Source organism: Scleropages formosus, chromosome 22, assembly GCF_900964775.1.
Source record: "Scleropages formosus chromosome 22, fSclFor1.1, whole genome shotgun sequence".
Taxonomy (NCBI): domain Eukaryota; kingdom Metazoa; phylum Chordata; class Actinopteri; order Osteoglossiformes; family Osteoglossidae; genus Scleropages; species Scleropages formosus.
This window is the reverse complement of record NC_041827.1, coordinates 20,815,330-20,837,859: the sequence shown is the minus strand read 5'-3', so window position 1 is coordinate 20,837,859 and position 22,530 is coordinate 20,815,330. Positions and strand designations below refer to the sequence as shown.

Below are 22,530 nucleotides of genomic sequence, written 5' to 3'. Positions count from 1 at the left end.
ATATATATTCTATATACAGTATATTGTAATATTATCACATAGAAATAGCAGCATATAGAATTGATGGGAAATACAGAGGTGATCATGATGTTAGATGTGCATTTATAGAAAGGTTAGGAGATTAAGGGAAAAGACGGTCTGAAATAGATGCATTTCGAGGCTCTTCTTGAATGTTGAGAGGGACTGTGAGGGACAGAGGGAGATCATTCCACCACATCGGAGCCAAAACCAAGAACTAAGTGACAAAGTTTTCCATTTTGGATCCTTGTGCGTGGGACCACCACGTGGGTGTGGCGAGTGATCCGGTCCACTTCCTGGTCTTGTAGGCCCTAATCAGAGCGTTAAACTCGATACGGGCAGCAGCAGCAGGAAGCCAGCCGAGAGAGACGAGGACAGGAGATACATGTGACCACTTCGACGAGTCAAACAGAGCTCAGTCGCTACTTCAGCTGCAGCAGGCTTCTCCAACTCTTGTCAGCGTACATCTCACCATGATCCCCTTGTACTTGTGAATCTCATGTTTGAGTGCCTGTCATTCCCAAGATTTTCGTTCCGCGCCTTCCTCTCCCGCCCGCTTTGGCGCCGCATGTGATGCTTAAAGGCGTTTGCGACTGTATGATAATCTCCTTGTGTGCAATTGTAAATTTAAGCTCTCGTTCCTACAGCCTACTTGTTTTAAAACATCAAAAGCAAAGTGAAAAAAAAGGCAGGCGGTTGATGAGAGAGCCATTCATTGTTTTACGTCTTATTTTATTGCCTCGGGAGAACATCCTGGGTATTATATAGCTTCGCTACCACAAGGGAGCCTTTGGTAAAGTAGAGCACTACAAGAGCGGATCGCATCCCTAACGCAGCTCGTTTCTGGATGTTTCTATTAAAGACACTGTCTAAGAATGAGCAGTTTCCGCTCTGAGAATGAACATGTCTTTCCAAGTAAAAGTTCTATGTGCCCATTTGCAATTTACATGTATTCATTTGGCAGACGCTTTTCTCCAGAGCGACGTGCATCTCGTAGAAAATACAACGCGTCCATTACATTAGCAGACGAGACACTTAGATGCAGACGTGTGATTCTTAAGTGCAGTTACTTTCCACCATATGAACCAACGTTCATCACACGAGTAGTTGCATAAAACTTTATCAGAATATTCCCATTCCTGATTGTCTTGCTAGTAATTTTTTTAAGCTATGCAGGTGTTCCCCGATTTACGACGGTTCGACTTGCGATTGTTTCGACTTTACGATGGTGAGAAGTTTCTGCGTTGAGTAGAAACCATACTTTGAATTTTGAATTTTCCCCGGGCAAGCGATACGCGGCACGAAACTCTCTCGCGATGCTGGACGGCGACAGTGATCTGCATCTCCCAGTCTGTCACACAGAGGTGTTTATTAAGTGTATTAAATTCATTTTCGACTTATGATGGGTTTTGGGGAACGTAACCGCGTCATAAATCGGGGACCACCTGTACATAAACATGAGATAAGATAAAATAAGATAAGATGAGATGCTTTATTCTCGCTGTATTCAATACAATGAAATTCTGTGTTGCAACCCCTGAAACATTTACTTTACATTACAGGAGTACCTGTGTAAAGGTTTATCCAGGCATGATCTTAAAGTTGCAGCTCATGAACATTTACACCTTACCTGAACTTAAGAGATGAGCAAAGTGAATCTTAAGACCCTTTTTAAACAGGGGTGGAGGTCCAGCAGTTCTGAGTAAGAGGTCATTCCCAGTTCTGCCTCTGTTGTGGTGGAATCTCTGAAATTTACTCATATATACAGCTGCCTAATTTTACTGGAGCAATTTCAGATAAGTACTTTGCACAAGAATACTACACCTGGAGGTGGGGATTGAATCCCCTATTATCAGGGCCAAAGCCAGTAGTTCTAACCACTACACTACCAGCAATCCTCGTTCTTTGGGATGGAATTGCAGTTGTAATTGTAATGAAATTTGTGTTTTGTTTCTCTTTATTTGGATAGATTTTCTAACTGGTTTCATATGTAGACGTAAATACAGCAGATGCACTATATATAGCAGCGGCAGATGATTGTGCTAACGGATATGATACGCCGCTGTTCTTGCCTGTGTGTGACGAGCATGTGTCGTGTGCCGTGTGTGTTGTTGCAGAGGGCGGGACGTGCGAGGTCATCGCCGCGCACAGGTGCTGCAACAAGAACCGAATTGAGGAGCGCTCTCAGACGGTGAAGTGCTCCTGTCTACCAGGGAAGGTGGCCGGGACGACGAGAAACAAGCCGTCCTGCGTGGACGGTGAGTGACGCCGGGATGTCTCCGAGACGTCCGTGCGCAAGAACACCAAAGTATCTTTTTGCATCCCTCTTGCCCTATAGTGCACCCACAGTAACAATCAGACATGCGTCCCCACGTCCCTTTTCCCGTCTTTAGTCTTCCGAAAAAGCAGTAATCTGCTGCACGCAAGACATATGCAGACTTTCGGCACAAAAGAATGCCTTGTTACATAACTTATTCCATTATTGAACGCCTTCTCTTTCTGCGCATCGCCTTCAAGGAGTCCTTTGAAGGCCACTAGCTTGTTTGCAGTAATATCAGTGTAACCAAACTAGCAGAGACTCCCAAGTCCCGTTGATGCAATTACCTGCAGGGATTAGCAGGCCCGGCGAGCGGAATGAGTCGAAACACCTTGCCGATCGATACGGGCAAATGCCAGATGCTATTTAAAGTGACAAAACATTCTTAGTTGGGTGACAGGCTCAAATAAATCATTCGGTTTAAATCAAGAACAGTTTAAATCAAGTTTTAAAAGCTGGGACTGGCAGCTAAGTGACGGTGCTTTATTTGGCAGCGCCAGGGCTAGGGAGCCCCCCCTCCCCCCCCAAGGCTCATTCTGGGGCACCGGGGTGGGGGTCGGGGTCAGGAATGGACGAGAGCTAAGGGAGGGCATGCAGAGATTCATATCATTCAGAAACAGTGGAAACTTCGACAAACCTGGACATGGTGACACAAGTCAAAAGGTCAGTTCCTCAGCATCGCGATGGCGAGTCGAGGTCTTTAAACACCGGTAATGTTTTCTGTCAATTAGTTGATGCTTTTATGTAAAGTAGCTTTTAATGCCACCTCTTATGGAGGTTTAATAAATCAATTCCATTCATACCTACAGCTACATCCTCACTATAATTAAAAAGTCCCCTCTTTTGTGAAACACTCCTGGCAGACACACTCAGGCACCTTGTCAGATTGTCAGCTGGCATTTGAGTAAATTGCCATGGTAACCGTGAATATAACTTAAGGTGGAAAAAAGATCCAGGCACCCTCGCTGGCCCGACCTTTAGTGAAAATGTGCCGTGCCAGTCAAAAGTTTGAGCGCAGCGGCTTCAAAGTAAGGCTTATCTGGGGACAAAATGAGAACGTGAACATCTGCAGACCGATGATTTTCCGAGTATTTGTACGAAGCAGGGAGGGCGGACGCGTGACTTGCGCCCCTGTGGCTTACGCTGTCCAGCACGGTCTCAACAGTGCAAAGGTCGCGGGTTGTTTCCTGTTCACAGAGTTGGGGATCTTTAGCATGTCCGTGGTAACCTCAGCCAGCACGGCCATCATATTATTCTTCAGGGGCCAGGAGATGTCTTGATATCCTGTCATGGTGTAGCATTATGCTCCTCCGGCATTTTTTGTAACTGCAGATACTTCTCGACTAACGATGGGGTTACTTCCGATAAACCCATCGTAAGTGGAAAAATCGTAAGTCGAAAAAGAATGCAGTACCGAACCTACCGAACATCATAGTCTAGCCTACCTACACCTTGCTCAGAACACTTACTATAGCTACAGCTGGGTAAATTTGAGCAGGAGACACACATGGGCGATTAGTGAACATGATGGGATGTGAAAACAGAATAAAAAACACGCTTTCAACACAGTATTGGTTGTTTACACTAGTTGGTGTGACCAATACAGAGACTGCGAGCATGGTTGAGTGGATGCTGCAGCTCGCTCCCATCGCCCAGCATCGGGAGAGAGTATCGTACCACGTATCGCAAGCGTGGGAGCAGATGGAAATTCAAAATTCAAAGTACGGATTCTGCCGAACACGTATCGCTATCGTGCCATCGTAAGTCGAACTACTGAAAGTAGAGGAGCATCTGTATGCTATACTTATTACCTAATCATGGTGTTCAAAGTGAGCGCTGTTGCTTTGTCTTCGCTCTCGATTACTGGGCTTTTCTTGAAAAATCAGTCTTAATAAGTTATTGAGTTGTAATCATGGGCGACATAGTGAATAGCGCTGCTATCTCACAGCGCCTGGGTGGTGTGAGAGGATGTGGGTTTGATCCCTGCTTGGTCTGTGTGGGTTTCCTCCAGGTGCTCTGGTTTCCTCCCACAGTCCAAAGACATGCTGTTCAGGTCCACCCACTGATGTATGGATGAGTGACCCAGTGCAAGTAGTGTATCTAGCAGTGTAAGTCACCTTGGTGAAGAAGGTGTGTGGGCTGATGACACTACATGGAGTTCATTGGAGAAAAGCATCTGCTAAATAAATAAATGTAATAAGCTAGCAAAGCAGTCTTTAAAGTTGCCACAGTCGTGCTGCTAAATTCGTCCGAGAAGCATCGGGTCAAAACTGAGTCATTCGAGACAGACTGACAGTGTTGCGCATGGGGAACAAATAACCCTCCGAAACATTTACCTGGGTGGCCTTGAGTTGCAGGACGGTGTCTACAGCAGCCTTGGCATCTGATTCTTTCCAGACAGAAGGCTTGTGGACGGCTAGATGATGGCGGGCTGCTGCCAAAGAGCAGAACCATCATTTAGGATGGAAAAAAGGCCCAGCAGCCCAGTTCCTAGAGAAACACGACGGAGTCAACCTCACGTTATAGTAATGAGAATCCTTCACATTTTTTGCTCGCAGTGGTGCCAGAGACAATGATTTAGCCAAAATTTTGCAAACATCATCTCTTAGGCCCTTTAATGTCTTTCTAGATGATTAATCTCTTTATTTGAACTTCCGTGAGGTTTTCAACAAGATCCTGTTAGAGGAATGAGAACTCATGGTGTTGTTGGGGTTACAGGTTACAGACATTTTTAAGGCATGAAAAGCAAAAGCTCTTCTTGTCTTCATCTTCAACCCTCAGTTCTAGATGAGGCATCATGGAAAAGTTAAACTGTTTATCACCAGCACTTGAACGAAAGCAACCGTAATGAGTATGTAATATGTATGTAATTGGTGAGACCTTCAAACATAATTGATGCACAATAGTGGCTTACAATTTTCAGTTGCTGTAAAAAAGCCAGACCCCCCCCCCCCCAGTAGAAGATGTTTTTGCATTTGCCACTAAGGAGTTGAAAACATCATCAATGTGACTCACATGTACGGAGCCCTGAATGAGGTCCGATTTAATATGTACGCTTAAGGTACAACGAGCGCTGAGCTCTGGCACATCCGAAGACCCGGTGGAGGCCGGGCTTTTTGGCGCAGCTCAGACACCCACCTGTCATGCATCTCCGAACCCATAAGCGCCGAAACAAGCCTCCGGGGGGTTTCTCTTCTCTTTGGTTTAATGAGGAGGAGGCTCCCGTACGTGGAGCGGAGCCGCAGCCCGGGCCCTGCGTTAGATGTTACGTCGGGGACTGAGGTCGAAGATTCGCATTCACCTTGCGGGGGAGGGGGGGATCTCAGATGCGGGACGCAGTGACATCAGCCCTGCGTCTTCTGACAGGCCGCGGATGCAGACCGTCCTGGCTGCGCCGGCCCGGGCTGTCAGCCCGTGCCCATCGGCATGTGACCCTGAACATGATTACATGTGTGCAGCCGCACCGAAAACACATCTTCCCTGTTCCCGGTGGTTACCGCTAGCGGAGCGTTTCTCTGCATCTGTCCCGCATCCCTCTGCCCGCCTGCCTCACTCCTCCTCTTTAGAATAATGTGATTTTAAACCCGTCGACTCAGCTGGGCTCCCCCCACCCCCCGCCTCTCTCTCGGGTGCTGGCGGCCCAGATACGCGCGCCCCCTCGGGCCGCCGATTATTAATGCTCTGTCTCCGTGAGTAACGAGGCCGCTTCCGAGGATTGCCGCACGGTCCCGGGAGGAACGGCGGTTTGGGGCCCGGCCCACGGCCTTCTTCCCAGTGCAATAAAACACAATACGCACACACGCGCACACACGCACGAGACATGTACAGTACATTTACATGTATTCATTTAGCAGACGCTTTTTTCCAAAGCGACGTACATCTCAGAGAAAATACAATGTGTTCATCACATCAGGAGAAAGAGACATAGTTGCAGACGTGATTCTTAAGTAAACCTAGTTTGTTACTTTCCACTTGATGCACCGATGTTCATCGCTCGAGTAGGTGCATAAAACGCAGGATATATAAATCCTGATCACCTTCCTACAATTTTTTTAAGGTACGCAAACATTTACATACAATAAAAGAGTAGCGGCTGTGTCAAAGCTTATCTGGGGATGATCGTAAAGTTGTGGTGCATGAACATTTACACCATACGTGAGCTGGAGAGACCTTGGGCAAAGTGAGTCCGGAAAAGGTGAGTTCTCAGACCCTTCTTGAATGTAGACCGAGTTTCAGCAGTTCTGAGTGACAGGGGGAGGTCGTTCCACCACAACGGAGCCAGAACCGAGAACCTCTGTGCTTTACCTTTCGCACGCGGGACAAATACTGTGCAAAAGTCTTAGGCGCTTAGATGTTTCACAAAAATATTTATTTTAGACAGTTATTTAATGTCTTCTGCATTAGTGTCAATGAAAAAGAGCATATTTTAGATTGTCAAGCATTCCTTTTGCAAGAAGTTACAGTATTACAGTAAGGGTTTTGTATGTCATTAAAGAAAGCATTCACGCGCACACACGCACACACACACACACACACACACACACACACACACACACAGACACTAGCTGAAACCGCTTGTCTCTGCTGCGCCACTGCGCCCCAAACACAATACAGTTTATGGTTATATGGCGCTCTGTCCTGATGACGGACGACGCTTTCGCGGGGGTACAGATCACGACGTGTAACATACACAGAAAAGTCCTGGTGCGGTGGTGCAGTAGGTTTGACCGTATCCTTCTCTTTGGTGGGTCTGTGAGTTCAAGTCCTGCTTCAGGTGGACTGGCGTCCCATCCTGGGTGTGTCCCTTCCCCCTCCAGCCTTGCGCCCTGTGTTGCTGGGTTAGGCTCCGGTTCGCTACCACCCTGCTTTGAACAAGTGGTTTCAGTCAGTGTGTGTGAGTAAAAAGAACACCTGAGATGATAAGCAGAAGGGCAGCTTTTTTTTTTTTTTTTTGTTTTTCAGCAGCAGCAACATTGGGTTAAGCAATGTAATGTAACACCGATACTAATAAACAAATAAACAAACAAATAAATGATTGACTACCGTTGTCCACAAACTCCGCTGTCCAAAGAGGAGCCCAGCATTCACGTGAATTATGGTACAGATTAAATGTTCAACTTTTCCAGAAGAAAATTTCTTCCTTGGGAAATCCATATACTAGTATACTGGAGCACAGATGGCAACAAAAGAAATCACAAATAATAAATAATAATAATAAGAATAAGAATAATAAAGCTGTAGGATATGAATACAAGTCCTAAAAAAGGAAAAACACACACACACCTTCAGAACCGCTTGTCCTATACAGGGTCGCAGGGAACCAGAGCCTACCCGGTAACACAGGGTGTATGGCCAGAAGGGGAAGGGTCACACCCAGGACGGCACCCCAAGCAGGACTCGAACCCCAGACCTACTGGAGAGCAGGACCTGGTCCAACCCACTGCACCACTGCGCCACCGCGCCCCCTATAAAAAAAAGGAAACAGTTAAATAAATACATAAATACTTCATTTAATATAAGAAGTACAATACTCACCAATGAAGTGTGTGATGATGAAGTGATGGTCAAGTGGGCAACAGAGGAGAGGAAAACAAAAGCTGCAGATTGACATCAAATCAGTGTTTCCTGCTCTTTGTAAAATAGGCCAAATAACTGTACCTTAACTGTATTTATTTTAATTGCACACATTGTATTTTCTACGAGATATACGTCGCTTTGGAGAGAAGCATCCGGTAAATGAATAAATGTGAATGTAACTGGCATGAATTTGCTGTTGCGTCTCAGATTTTAAGGGGTGTTCCCAACCGATAAAGTACGTGATTTTCAGTAATGAAAGTGCGTACGACACTTTGTGGACAGCGCCACTGAGGGCTTGGCTCTGCTGTCAGATTATCACAAGAGGACAATTGATTATGGGCTCTGACATGAAGGTGCTACACCCCAGTTATGTCAGGGCATTAGAGGTTCTAATAGAAGTCTACAGCTTTTAACACATCGCACCCAGCAAATCCTTTTCTTTTTATTCTCACAGGCCATGTGAAAGCCAATTAAATAGGGTCTGTCATATGCAACTGTCACTGGACATTTTTCTGTGTACTGGCCCGAGACATGTGGTCACATTCAAACACACACACACACACACACATAATAACTGTACAGATTTATAAATTCATTTCGCTGACTACTTACTGTGATTTACCCATTAATAAATGTGGTACCTGCGTACTTTTTACAGCATCAATTCGACGCAAGTACCTTGCTCAAGATAGGTGGGAACATAAACCGGTATCCTTCGAACCCACTCCTTAATGCGGAAAGCAACGGTTCTAACCACTACGCCACCTGCAGGCCCTAGGAGTTTGGGCCGTCAGGTGTAACTAAAACTCTGAATTCCAGTGGATCTAGCGTTTGAAAAGCTGCAGGTCGTCGGGCTAATCTGAGCAGCTCTTGCGGAGTCCCAATGAGACGTCTTCTATCCAGGAGAAGGAGGCTTAGCCAGAGTGTGAGCGTGGTGCTCTGATCAAAGCCCTTGTATGAATGGTCCCGCTCGGTTTTACAGGATCGGAAAATCCCACACAGTGTCAGAAGACCGGGTTCCAACCCAAATGCACAGCTTCAGCAGGGATCTGAGGGGGCTGACAGATACAGAGCCGCGAGCGATTGAAACCAGGGAACAATGGTAATCCAAGGAGAGGCTCAACACCTGAACCTGGAACCCAGAATCCAGGGACGCACAGAAGAGCACAATGCCACAGCTGGTACTGCATGCAGATAGAGTGGATAGGATCACAGCGATGAAAGGAGACAGGTGATGGCGAGGAATAAGCCGTGAGTACAAAGCCCAAGCCATTGTTAGTTAGTCTGATTATCTCAGAAGCATTTGTGGATTTGATGGAACATGTAAAATGTGACATAGCGTTCAAAGTCATTGCTCTGCTACCTTGTACTTAAAGTATATTCATTCACTTATTATCCATTTCTCCAGTGCAGGGTCATGGTGGTTCAGAGTCTAGCCTGGAAGCATGGTGCATGAGGCAGGGTACACCCTGGAGTGCCAGTCCATCACAGGGCTATCGCACTGCGGCTAGTTTGGTCACCAGTCCACCTGAACATACAGTTCCGTGCAAAAGTTTTAGGCACTTGGGGAAAAAAGCTGTAAAGTGAGAATGCTTCCAAAAATAATGCTCTTAATTAATAAACTTCCTACAAAGCTTAGTAACCATCCATAGTCAACAACCGCTTGGCCAGGTCCTGCTCTCTGGCGGGTCTAGGGTTCGAATCCTGCTTGGGGTGCCTTGCAATGGACTGGCGTCCCGTCCTGGGTGTGTCCCCTCCCCCTCCAGCCTTGTGCCGTGTTGCTGGGTTAGACTCCGGCTCCCCGCGACCCTGTATGGGACAAGCAGTTCGGAAGGTGTGTGTGTGTGTGTGTGTGTGTGTGTGTGTGTGTGTGTGTACTTTCTTTCTTTAACAACACTGTAATGCTTGGAAATCTAAAATATGCTCTTTCCCATTGATTCTAATGCAGAAGACATTAAATAACATCTAAAACAAACATTTTTGTGAAAAATCTAAGTGCCTTAGACTTTTGCACAGTACTGTACATGTCTTTGAACTGTGGGGGGAAACCAGAGCACCTGGAAGAAACCTACATGAACATAGGCAGAAGAGGTAAAATCCACACAGACTGAGCTCAAGCTGTGAAGCACCAGCACTGTGTGCTGCCCCTTATTTAATTAGGAAAATTTTGCAACTATACAGTGGATTACTACAAAATTGTGTATTATAGGCTTGACGATCCGCGACCCGGCCCCGGCTAAGCGGAGGAAGATGGATGGATAAGCTTGATGATGTTCACTTATACACCAGGATAAAAGCACTACTGCGTTGGCTCTTCCTAAAGAATATTTTTGATATCAAATTACAAATAAAGTGTGTACTTTATAAATAGTGTGATTCATAGTTCAATACTCTAGGAGTCCCACATGCAGATTTTTACAGGTAAAAGGTCCCTGTTCACCTTAAGTTACTTTGCTGTGCTCAGTGTGATCCTTGTCCTGAGTTAACCCTAACCTTAACCCAAATTTAGCCATAACCCTAACCCTTTATTTCCAAACTTCTGCGAAACGCTGAGCACAACCCTCCCAAACTTTATTGTTCTAATATTTAAAGATCGATGACAGTAATAACTCTAATTGGCAAGTTGGCCACACCTGGTCCTTGTTTCCCCATAACATTCCATCTCCAGGTGCAGCTGCGCAAGAGAATAATTGTGTAAATATAAATTCATACACATAATGCGATACAGTACGAACAGAAAGATCAGTAGTGATTGTGGTGTGGTTTATCACATTTAAAAAAATGAAACACCCCTAAAGTATTTTTCTTCCAGGCTCCTGGTAGAAGCGAGCCGCCCCTGAGACACGAGGCAATTGGGTCTAGTTCACAGAAGCAGAGCTCTAGAATGGAGGGTAGGAGGCAAAGGTGCATAAAACCCCTGCTTTCATAAATATGTCATGTGTTCCTGCCCTCGCCGTGTTATGATCTGCTCCCCACACACTCATACACCTCCACCTTTGAGATGAGAAATACACCTTTGTATTGCAGTATAATAAAGTCACAGCCAGAAGAGCCAATAAAAGTAAAGAGAAAGGCAGCTACCGGTAGGCATAGTGTGTTATTTTTTTCCTTATATTTAAGCTGTGTGCTTCACGATGAACTATCTGTGTTGTAAATGATGCCGGGACGCAAGGGTCGGCGGATGGCATGGGCGGACCTGTTAAACGACGGCCCCTGCGTGACACGGGGCGTCCGCGGTCGGAGGCCGAGTGGCCGAGGGTCGGGGCGCCGTGCACAACCGCGCACTTCACCGCAGCGCCATTAATCAAGCTGTGGTGGGCTTCGAGCGCACAAAAAAAGGGCTTCGTTGATAAAGCAAAGTCCGAGGTATTCATTACCGCAATAACTTTTGCCAGCGCCGTGATTGAAAGGCTCTTCGGGAGCCAGCTGGCTCCTCTAAAGCTCAATGATTAATGCAAAACGGTGCCTTTGAGCGCCGGCAGCGGCGCGCCGGGTCAGCCCCTCGCCCCCGGATCGCGGCCCGCCTCCCTCGCTAATTTCGCACCGACCTCAGGTTTCCACAGCGCTCCAGAATAAGCTCATCTCCGCAGCTGCTGTTCGTACCGATTGTCATTCAGCGGTCAAAAAAGAAAGAAAGAAATCACTCATCTGCCTGTACAAAGATTAAATATGCAATGCGTTAACTTATTAAGAAGATTTTTCATTCTCATTGAACATGTTCTCAGCAGCATCGTATAGTTCTGTGAGTTAAGACATTATAAACCTGTGTGACGGATGGGCAGAAAGATGGAGCTGATGGCTGATATTCTATATTTATGTGACAAGCTGCTGCTTCGCTCTGCACGTGAAGTGAAAGGCAAGCGGAAGCTGCAGGAACGCCCGAGGTCATCGCTATCTGACGTGATGTATCGATCGGGCCAAACAGTAAATTAGCACCTGGAAAATACCATGACAGTTTAAACCTAATTGCCCTCCGCTCCCAATCTCAAGAGGAAGCAATTAATAGAGGGCTTGGAGAAGACAGCCAGTACGACCCGAAAAGCCGGAGAAGGAAAAAGTACTTTATTTGAAAAGTATCAATGTAAATACGTCAAGCGTAGTATTTATTGTGTCGGAGCTTTTTTTGTTATGAAATTCATATAAATTTCTACAGATTTTCACTAAATAAATCAACATTCAGTAAAAGCTATGTCCAGCAGCATCTGATTTTTATGACTTATCTGGCAGAGTGGGTAGTGTTGGTGCCACAGAGCAGTTGGGCAATGCGAAAGGATGTTGGCTTGAAGCCCATTCAATCTGTTTAGTGATTGTAGTTTCTCCTCATGTTAACATGGGGTTTCTCCAGGTGCTCTGGTTTCCTCCCACAGTCCAAATGCTTGCCCATTGTTTGTGTGTGTTTGTCTGTTAAACGTGTGGGTATTTCCCTCTAGGTAACGTAGTGTAGTGTATCTAGTGTTGTAAGTCACCTGACAGCAGGCACAAAGGCATCAGCTAAATGCAACCTATACTTCGTTGATAACGGTACATTACACTTTTCGCCAAGTAATTTCCGTTGATTTTACCTGTTCGTAAAGGTGGGTGATTTTTTTACTCAAGCAATGCAAAGTACAAGTGGGGTTTAAACCTGCAAGCTACGATGCCTCCTGCTTGCAACTGAAGGTAAAATATATAAATATATTTATTACTATTTATAAATATTATATGTACCTTGTATTAAGCCAAGTGCACAATCCAAGACACTCTCGATTTAGCTGCTGTTTTACACCGTACTAGAAGGGATCAAAATTTGTGCTCAGATACAATACAATATAGGATAGACAGTACGTCCTCTGGAGAGGAGTGTCCAAGCCATGTGGCTCAGCAGCCCCTGGACGTGCTGTGATGCTCCGGCGATCCACCTCCACTCCTTCAACAGAGAAGATCAATGGGCTCAAGTTGCTAAAGTGGTAACTTTAAAGGGTGGAAGATGCAAACGTGCATCATACCCAGGTCATCTTAAGCTCTAACGGTCACCCATGGACGCCTGACGCTGTCCCAACTTACCTGTTCCCACCGCTGCTGTGGGAGCTGAGGTACAACAGAAAACTCGGTCTTCTTCGGGTGAAGCGTGTCGCCAAAGGCTATTTCAATACCTCCTTCTTTCCCCGAGCCGTATTCTGCACTGTCATCACATTTCTATTTGAGCATTTCAACTAGCAGAGGCAACATAAAAAATCTGGAGGAAGTCCTCAGATGTGCTGACGTGTCCATGGGGGCAATGATTAGAAATGTTCAAGAGGTGGCAGTTTATATAACTGTATACAGGTGTGAAAGTTGGATTTTAAGGACACCATGCAGTGCCAGGACAAGAAAAGAGAATGATCTTGGATCAGACCAGGCTGGAACTCTCACGGGAAGCTCACATGATCTTGGACACATCATGAGAAGGTTGGATTCGTTCAAATATTTGATCAGTCATCTCAATGATGCAGTGAAAACTTCCAAGGCCCCGCACTGGCTTTCCTTCCTTCAGCCTTAAGAACCCAGTGGTAATATGGTGTTTATGTGTCTATACCTAAAGTTTCCTCCATAAAAAAACAGTGTCTTCATGACCCAAGTGATGAATTTCCTTCTCCAATCTCTATAATAACTCATACAATCTCTGGACACTTGTTGGATAGCAGCGTTCATGCACAACGGTATTTGACCAAACATAAAATACTGTATTGCAGTTTTTTGTCCTCTTTATTGTGTGTCTATAGAAGTTTTCATAATTTCTCTATATTGCTGCGGCCACGTTGCTGCTGTTGCCAGTCAATAAAAAGGAGGGGAAAAGGACAGTCATGATGGGAAATGTTGAAGGAAAGAAGGCGAAGCAGCACCCAGATGGGAGGACTCATCCACGGTGACTGTGGACGCACCCCTTTCAACCCTAAGGACACAAGTGGAGAAGAGAAGTTTCTAAAAACCTCTTTGTGGTTAACAACAGTTGAGTTGATTAATGTTAAACATCGGCAACTTTCAGTTGGTTAGAATTGAGACTGATTAGAGACCTTCTCAGGGCCGTGGAAGTGGGTCTGTGTGGGCTGAGCCCGAGGGTCATTGGGAAGCTCAAGGCCTCCATCAGCCTGGGCTTCTCGTCATTGTGAAAACACACCGGCAGGCGCTCGAGGAAACATCTGATGGAAGAGCCGGGAGCGGTTCGCAAAGCTTCTGACCGCATCGGGTAGTCCTGTCCAGGTTCGGAAGCCCTAGCAATGCCGCCGATGTGCTTGAGGAGCTCTCCGTCTCAGTTTACCTTACCTCCTGAAGGCTGTTTGGATCATCTGAATGGCTGCTTAACAGAAGGCTGGGTATCCTCTGGGCACGGCTGAACACTCGCTTCTCTCTTTTTCTGTCTGCTGGCGAAGGGCCCTCATCTTCCCACAACAGCATCACTCTTTCTGCTCTGTTTTCACTGCTCATTCACAGCCTCTTTAAATCATGACAAAGGTACTAAGAGTGGAAAAACTGCTAATGGACGACAACTTTAAAATATAAAGGTGTCCCCGATTTACTATGGTTCGACTTACGATTTTGTCAACTTTACGATGACGAGCTGGCGATGGGCATTCAGTAGAAACTGTACTTCGAAGTTTGAATTTTAATTTTTTCCCAAGCGAGCGATACGCGGAGCGATACTCTCTCGAGATGCTGGGCAGCGGCAGCGACCCGCATCTGTCAGTCTGTCACGCGGAGGTGTGTATTAAATGCATTTTCAAAATACGATATTTTTGACTTTGGATGGATTTCGTGGAACATAACCCCATCATAAGTTGGGGACCACCTGTATACTGGTGGCAGTGGGAAGTGTAGTGGTTAGAGCCATCGCTTTGCATTCTAAAGACCCAAGTTAGAATCCAAACTCTTGCTGTAATACCCTTGATCAAAGAACTTACCCTGAACTGATACAGCTAAAATTTCCTGGCAGTATTTAACGGATAGATAATTGTGAATAGATTAGTCCACAAATCTCAAAATCCGACATAAAAAGAGGTGTTGGCTGAAATAAATAAATAAATTAATTAATTAATTAATTAATTAATTAAAAAATGCTCTTGATAATAATAAAAAAAATAAGAAGAAAATAATAATAATAATAATAATAATAATAATAATAATAATAATAATATAGGGTACAGTAATTCACTTACAATGTGCTACCACATGTTACTTACGCCAGTGACAATGAATTCTGAGTGGGTATTTTCCTAGAAGAGCTATTGATTGCTGTTGAATTTATTCAGCATCGAATGTCAAAGTGAAGAAGAGTTCAAATGTGGAATTCTAAATTCTCTTGTGTCTTTAAACAAAAACTCACGCAACTCGGTAATTCTGATATTGCTGCTCAGTTGTTTTAATGAACAGTATTATTATATGGCAGTAAACATTTACACATGAACATATATAAATGACATCATTGATATTAGATGCATTTGTTACACAAATGATTCGTGAAGGATTTTATATGTCTACAGAAATACACACAACATATTATACACTTTGCAATGACCTGAATGAACATATGAGCACTGAGTGTATTTAAACATTACCAGTCCCACAATACAGAGCAATTAATTTAGGTCTGTGTGCAGTAGCCATCATTAATCTTACATGCAAACTCTTCTTCATATTTCAACATCTTGGCCAAGCCAGCATTTTAATCTGAACTCCAGTTCCCTTTTTTTATTTGGAAGATTGATTTTTTCTTTCCAGGTAATACTTTACCATTTTCATTTTGCTAAGAATTCTGCATCCGGTGTTGAATACAAATCCTCCATAGCAATGAAATGAAAAAGTTTTTTTTTTTTTTCCCAGGCTTTCTTTTAAGAAAATATAGTAAATAAAAATATGATTAAATGAAAGCAGTCTCACTGCATTACTGTGTCACAACATCAGCACCAGTGCTTGAGACGGAGATTAGCCCCCTCTGCTTAGAAAACCCCCCAGTGTATTAACAATGTATTATTCCCTGCCGAGAGATCTACATCATGAAGTTCAGAAAGCACGCACGCTGTGAAATGATTTTCGGCATGGCTTCCAGAGCATTTGTAAATATTGGATGGGTAAAAAACCAGAAGTGTTTTAAAATTTTTCAGATATTCATCGTGTATCGCATATATTTACTCCAGCTTTGTTACTTAAAATATGGAATACATTTTAAAAACTGCATAGAAAAAGGGAGAAAAAAATGTTTCTATCTCTGATGTGTAAAAAATGAAGTGCTGAGTGTGGAATAACTTTTTTCTGCTCTTTGGTAAGTTTCAATCAGTTGAGTTCGTTTTTATAGAGAGCTCTTCTCAGCAGAATGATGCAGGGCGCTGAACGGTAGACAAAACACACATATAGGTATCGATACAGATAAAGATAAATAGATGAGGCAGGACAGTTATGGGACAATGATGATGAGTTGGTCAAGTAAACCAGGCGGCACTTGAGGAAAGGAAGACAAAAAAGTCCCATCCACAGTAAAGCGGAGTAAAATAAACCTAGCAGCCCACCTCTCCTGGGCATTTTACTGTTCTTACAGTGGACCTCTGTGTCTATTATAGAAAAAGTAGCAGTACAATATGTATCACAGAGCTGGAGTCCGTGCTCCAGTCCAAGGGTGCCTGATTCAATGAAGGTAGCGAGTGGTCGTCTTTTCCGAGGTTCAAGTACCATCCAGATGTCCCGGTACGTTGGTTCGACTGCCAGCTTTCTAAGTGGCTCGGGCTTTTCCAAGGGTGCAGTGATGCTTTGGGAGAAAATAACTGTTGAGCACAGTACCGATGGTCAGCTAATAGAAAGCTGGAGCAACAAATGGGTTTTTGACCTAAATTTGAAAGCAGCGATAGAGGTAGCATCTTTCACAGAATCAGGTGGTGCATCCCATGGTTTAGGCACTGTGTAGATGAATGCTCAGCTGGGACAGAGTGGTACTGTAGTGGTTAGAACTACTGTCTTTGAATGCAAGGGTTGTAGGTTTGCTCACCACCTCCAGCTGTAGTACCATTGAGCAAGGTACTTACCCTAAATTGCTCCCGTAAAATCACCCAGCTGTATAAATGGGTAGCAGCTGATTGAAACCTTGTAACCTGAACATTGTAAGTTGATCTGGGGAAAAAAGTGTCAGCTAAATGAATACATCTATGTAACTGGTCATCATTGTACCTATAGTATGAGTGTTTATAATAATCCACAGCTGCAGAATATTCCTTAACTAATCCCACTGGAGGCCTCAGAGTAACAGGTAATGCTGCTGCATCACAGCTTTTGAATCTGCCATAGTTTGCTGCTCTCCCCATGTTCAGGTGCTCTGGTTTCCTCCCACTATCCAAACACATATGCTTCAGGTTAGCTGGTGACTCTAAATTGCCTGTACTATGTCCGGTTCCCTGCAACAAACCGGTGTCCCTTCCAGGATAAACCGTATTTTTTGTCCTGTGCTTCCAGGATAGGCTCTGGACCACCTTGACCCTGCTTTGGACAAATGGTGACTGGTAATTGATGGACGGATGCATAATTCCATAGAATATACAAAATAACAGTAATAGTCATGTTAAAAGTATACATAGACTGTCACTCATCGTACGTAAGAGAGTGGTATTTTCACGAGACATGGGTCCCGAAACTGTCGAAAACGATCGCCCACATTCAACGTGACCCGCTTCAAATAAAGATAAAGGCATGTTTACAAGATCTGTAATCAAGCACAGATGAAACGACCACATGGTTTGATGCACATGGATTAACTGTGGTCTGCGGGATACAGATTCGCCAGGGTAAAATGGGCAAAAGCGAGCGACCGAAGCGTGCGTTGTAATTACTTCATCGCCCAGATTTGCTTGGGGAGCCTCAGGTTAATGGCTCCGCTCCAGTACAGAAACCACCATTTATTTTCCTCCGCATAAGCTGTGCACAGTTCTAATCTTCCAGAGACTTCAGGGACCGGGGCAGAAGCGAGATAGCTAATGTAATGGAGGTCTGGGCCGGCCATATTAGGGCAGCGTAAATATGCCATTGCAATCCGAAGATCGTTTTGGAGACAAAAGTTCCCGGGGCGCCGCTCGGATCTCGAAACGTGCACCGAAGGCCACGTGCTTCTGAGTGGAATTTAAAAACAAATATCCTCGATTTAACCGAGGCGAGAGAAGGGAGGCCCGCCGAGACCTGTTATTGATTAATTGTTGCCCTGTAACCTTGGTTACGCAGACACGGGGGAGAAGACGAGAAAGATGTGTGGTGGAAAATTCAACTTGTATTGGACATATAACCTTCAAATCTCACCGAGCTTAATTCTAAATGACAACTCTTACTACAAGGCTTCATAAAATGTCATTTCTGCAACACAGAGATTTTCGTTTTTTTTTTTTTTTTTTTTTAACCTAGTTGTGCACCTTTGGGTTTTTTCCATAATTTTGGCTACTTTAATTTGTACATTTTTTATCGTTAATTGCACTTAAATTTTAGCTATTTATTTTTAGCCCCTTGTTTTTTTTATGATTAAAATGTCTCTGCATGACCGTCTTTTGTGCTACTGTTACGTTTTCTGAGTGTCTGCGAAATTACAGACAAGTGAATAAATTGATTGCTGTTTTTTTTCTATTAAGAACAAACCATTTTAATTACTAGCTTAATTACCAAACAGTTTTAATTAAAAAGGGTAATTATCAAATATTGTGTGTTTGCAGTGGCACAATGTTGCTCAAGATCTTTCTTGAATAAATAGAAGTTGTTTTTAAAAAACACAGCTAATAGCCTCCCATCATAACTTAGTGATCTGATGCTGCGTGGATGGGACCCATTAGGGTCTCCGGTGCAATGATGAGCAAATGGACTTATCGGCATTACTTGCAAATACTTAATGACACGTGGTTAAGGGCTTAATGAGGTCACTCGTGGATGCAGTGTGTGGTAGAGCCTCACCTACAAACTTTGTGGCCTTAAATCATGATTTCCTCTTCAAGGCTGCAGGTATTAAGTCAAGTTCAAGGTTAAGGTTAAGGACACGGACTTGCACCACTGAGGCTTTGGGCTCCAATCCCAGGAGAGTCTCTGCTGTAGCACGCTTCAGTTAAGGTTCTAAGCAGTAAATATCTAGCAGTAAAAATGGGTGGCATTACTCTATATATCTTACTCATAAAAGCTTCAACTACATGCAACATAATTATTTAAAAATCATAAAACAATCCATATGAGTTGCTCACAATCTCTTATTCTTGTCAGGGTCACCATAGTCCAGAGGCTATTCCAGAATCACTGAGCACTAGCATCGACAGGTACACCCTGGATGGGATGCCAATCCACCAAAATGCATAACAGTATTTCTACATAGGGGACAGTTGGTAGTGTAGTGGTTAGAGATGCTGCCTTTGGGTCTGAAGTTTGCAAGTTTGATCTCCACTCCCGGTTGTAGTACCTTTGAGTAAGGTATTTACCCTAAATTTCTACAGTAAAATTACCAAGCTGTATAAATGGGCAAGTAAATGTAAGCTTGTAATAACTGTAACCCTAACATTGTAAGTCACTTTGGAGAAAGCATCAGCTAAATGAACAAAAGTAAATTTTTTTTTATATATATAATTTCTGACACTGATACAATACACCCTACAGGGCCTTGGAACTACGAACATTTTTGGTTTATATTTACATGAATTTATTCATTTAGGATGTGTTTTTCTCCAAAGCAACTTACAGTGGTTATTAGCTGATATTTATCAGAGATCTTTATCCAAAGTGACTTACAGTGTTTGATGCACTGCAGTAAACTCACACACACACACACATATATATACATATATACACCTATACAGCAGTGTAACAAACACATTCAGACTTGCCATTCACTCATCAGTTTCTCTTTCCAGCTCCCAGAATGGAGAGTAACTTTCATAGACTTACAGATTTTACAGGTCGACTCATGAGGAAAAGTAACACCTTGTTATAGCAGATGGTTCACATGTGTTTGTTTTGAGTTGTTAATGATGCTCTTTCCCCTTGTCCTCCACCTCCTTGGTGAGTTTGCTGCTCCTGCGTCAAGGGCAGCGGCTCACTCACCCAACACATCGTGAACTTTCTTTTTAAAGAAAAAGAAAGAAGCCAACAAACTCCATCATTGGGTTGCACTTCCCAGATGGCAAGTAACAGTTCACACACCCCACTGGGAAACACTGCTGTTCCCTCAAAAAAGTTAATTAAACTGAGTTATGCGCAGAAACGTACGTGGATAAAGTTTTAGACGTGCAGAATTATTTTATCACTTTATATTATTTTTAATTATTATTTGCTGTTCCTTTTTTTATTTTAGACTTTGAATCCTGTAAGTCCAAGTCTAGTAGCAGCTGCACTAAAAGTAAAAAACTCTACATTTTGGTTTACTGGTTTATAAAGGTGGGTGATTTTTTTTACTGGAGAAATTCAGGGTAAGTTTCTTGCTCAAGGGTACTACATCAGGAAGTAGGATTCAAATGTGGGCGCTTCAAGTTCATGGGCAGTGGCTCTAACCACTACACATTTACATTTATTCATTTATCTGATGCTTTTCTCCCAAGAAACTTACAATTCTTTACCCATTTATAGAGCTGGGTATTTTTACTGGAGCAGTTCTGAGTAAGTACCTTGCTCAAGGGTATTACAGCCAGAGGTGGGGATTGAACTTTGGAGCCAAAGGCAGTAGCTCTAACCACTACGCTACCAGCTGCCCCACCACCTATAAGATATAAAAAAAATCATCTGCTATAAAAACTGTACTTCTGTCAACTGCATATACAAGGAAACAGAGAAATTACATTTATTTATTTAACAGGCGCTTTTCTCCAAAGCGACTTCCAATGAACTCTATGTAGTGTTATCAGCCCACACACTTTATTCACCATGGTGACTTACACTGCTAGATACACTGCTTACACTGGGTCACTCATCCATACATCAGTGGAACACACACACTTTCTCTGTCACTCGCACACTGTGGATGAACCTGAACAACATGTCTTTGGACTGTGGGAGGAAACCAGAGCACCTGCAGGAAACCCACGCAGACGCAGGGAAAACATGCAAACTCCACACAAACTGAGCGCGGTTCAAACCCACATCCTCTCACACCATCCAGGTGCTGTGAGACAGCAGCGCTACTCGCTGTGCCGTCGTGCGGAAACGAATATAGGAGTGGAGGACCAGAAAAAGTTATGCCATGGTCTAAGGGAGATGTTTCCATTTCGGTACGGTGCCAATTAAATGCTGCTTGAGGTAACATATTTTTCGGCACACGCTACCGTTATGCCACTTCTGCCATTATTAGCAGACGCTTTAGCGAAGATGAAACAGCCGGCGAACATAGCAGGTTGTTACCCTTTGACCCTCCTATTCAGTCCCGCTCATAGCGCACCTGTACAAATGTGCGGTAGGAAAATGTAGCCCACCGTGCAAAGCGTGCTTTTAAAAAGCAAAGGATCGGGTCGGGGTCGCCGAATTCAAGTTCGCCTCCGTCCGTTTTTAAAGCATGAAAGGTTCCGATTTTTCTTTATGTTTGACTCCAGCGTTGCTTATTAGAAAAGCCACCAGCAGCTCAGGAGTCAAAAACCTTTCATCGCCGATCGGGCGCATTCGTTAAAACCCGTCCATTTAGAAGGGAACCGTAATGTGAGCAAAATCGCTATCTTTTCGTTACAGCGATGGGGTCACCTTTCCCCCGACAAGCATCTGATATGTGCTGTCTGTTTAACTATTATTTATAGATATCTAGTGTCGCGAGTGCGGCAGTAATCGGAGCCTTCGAGGAGCCGGGACACGGTGTGGACGACATCAATTTCGTAGACGTAGACGTATACACACACACACACACACACACACACACACTAGCTCTTCAGCTGCACTTTCGCGCAAGAAACTTCCAGAACAGTCGGCTCCATTAACAGCAGAGGGAGGGTTTCGGTCAGGCGGTTAGTTTTAATCGAGATGGGATTACTGCCTCTTCGAGACATGCGGCGAAATCAAAACAAAATGATTATTGATCAGTGAGATGTTATTGCTGAGAGCAAATTTCATTAAAATACTAAAAGCTCCTGGGGCGGAATGTGGCGGTAGCACCGAACCCAAGTGCTAATGGCTGTCACGTGTAACGTGAAGCGGGGTCATTCGAGTGCTTTGTCACAATGTCAGACTAATTAATTCCCTCGTCTCAGTTTTCCCGTGATCCTTATTGTGCCAGACAACAGACATTGAAAGGGATTTTTCGCAAAGTCTGTCAACACACTGATGTTAAGCTGGAAGGAAAACTGAACTTGTCAACTAATCACTAGTCAAACAACCTCCTCCAAGGGTTGCTTTGGAGTACTTTAGAGGACATGGAGACTGTTCTTATGAATTTGTTGATTTAGCTGATGCTTATACTCACAGGAATGTACTTTTTTAACCAACTCGATGCCGCTAAAAACATTAAGTACCATTTTTAAAAGCAGACTTATTCCTGAGACTTGAAACAACACCCTTCTGTTCACAAATCCGTGTTCCTTACTGTACCTGGTATTTGGAGGTTGACCCTAAACTAGCCATGGAAGGATATTATGAGGCTAACCCTAGACCAGGTCACAGTAGACGTTGTAAGGATGACCCCGAAACGC

At 44.0% G+C, this 22,530-nt stretch overlaps 1 protein-coding gene across 3 annotated transcripts in view; it reads left to right on the top strand.

Moving 5' to 3' along the window:
- The window catches only part of tafa1b (TAFA chemokine like family member 1b), a 153,901-nt gene that overhangs the window by 119,362 nt on the left and 12,009 nt on the right, over window positions 1-22,530 (top strand). For all 3 annotated transcript variants that reach the window (XR_001965225.2, XR_001965226.2, XM_018734061.2), the window contains exon 3: window positions 2,136-2,276. Coding sequence is in view for 1 of the 3 variants with exons in the window: in XM_018734061.2 (XP_018589577.1) it covers window positions 2,136-2,276 (141 nt within the window). In the remaining 2 variants the exon portion in view is untranslated. The remainder of the gene's footprint in view (window positions 1-2,135; window positions 2,277-22,530) is intronic.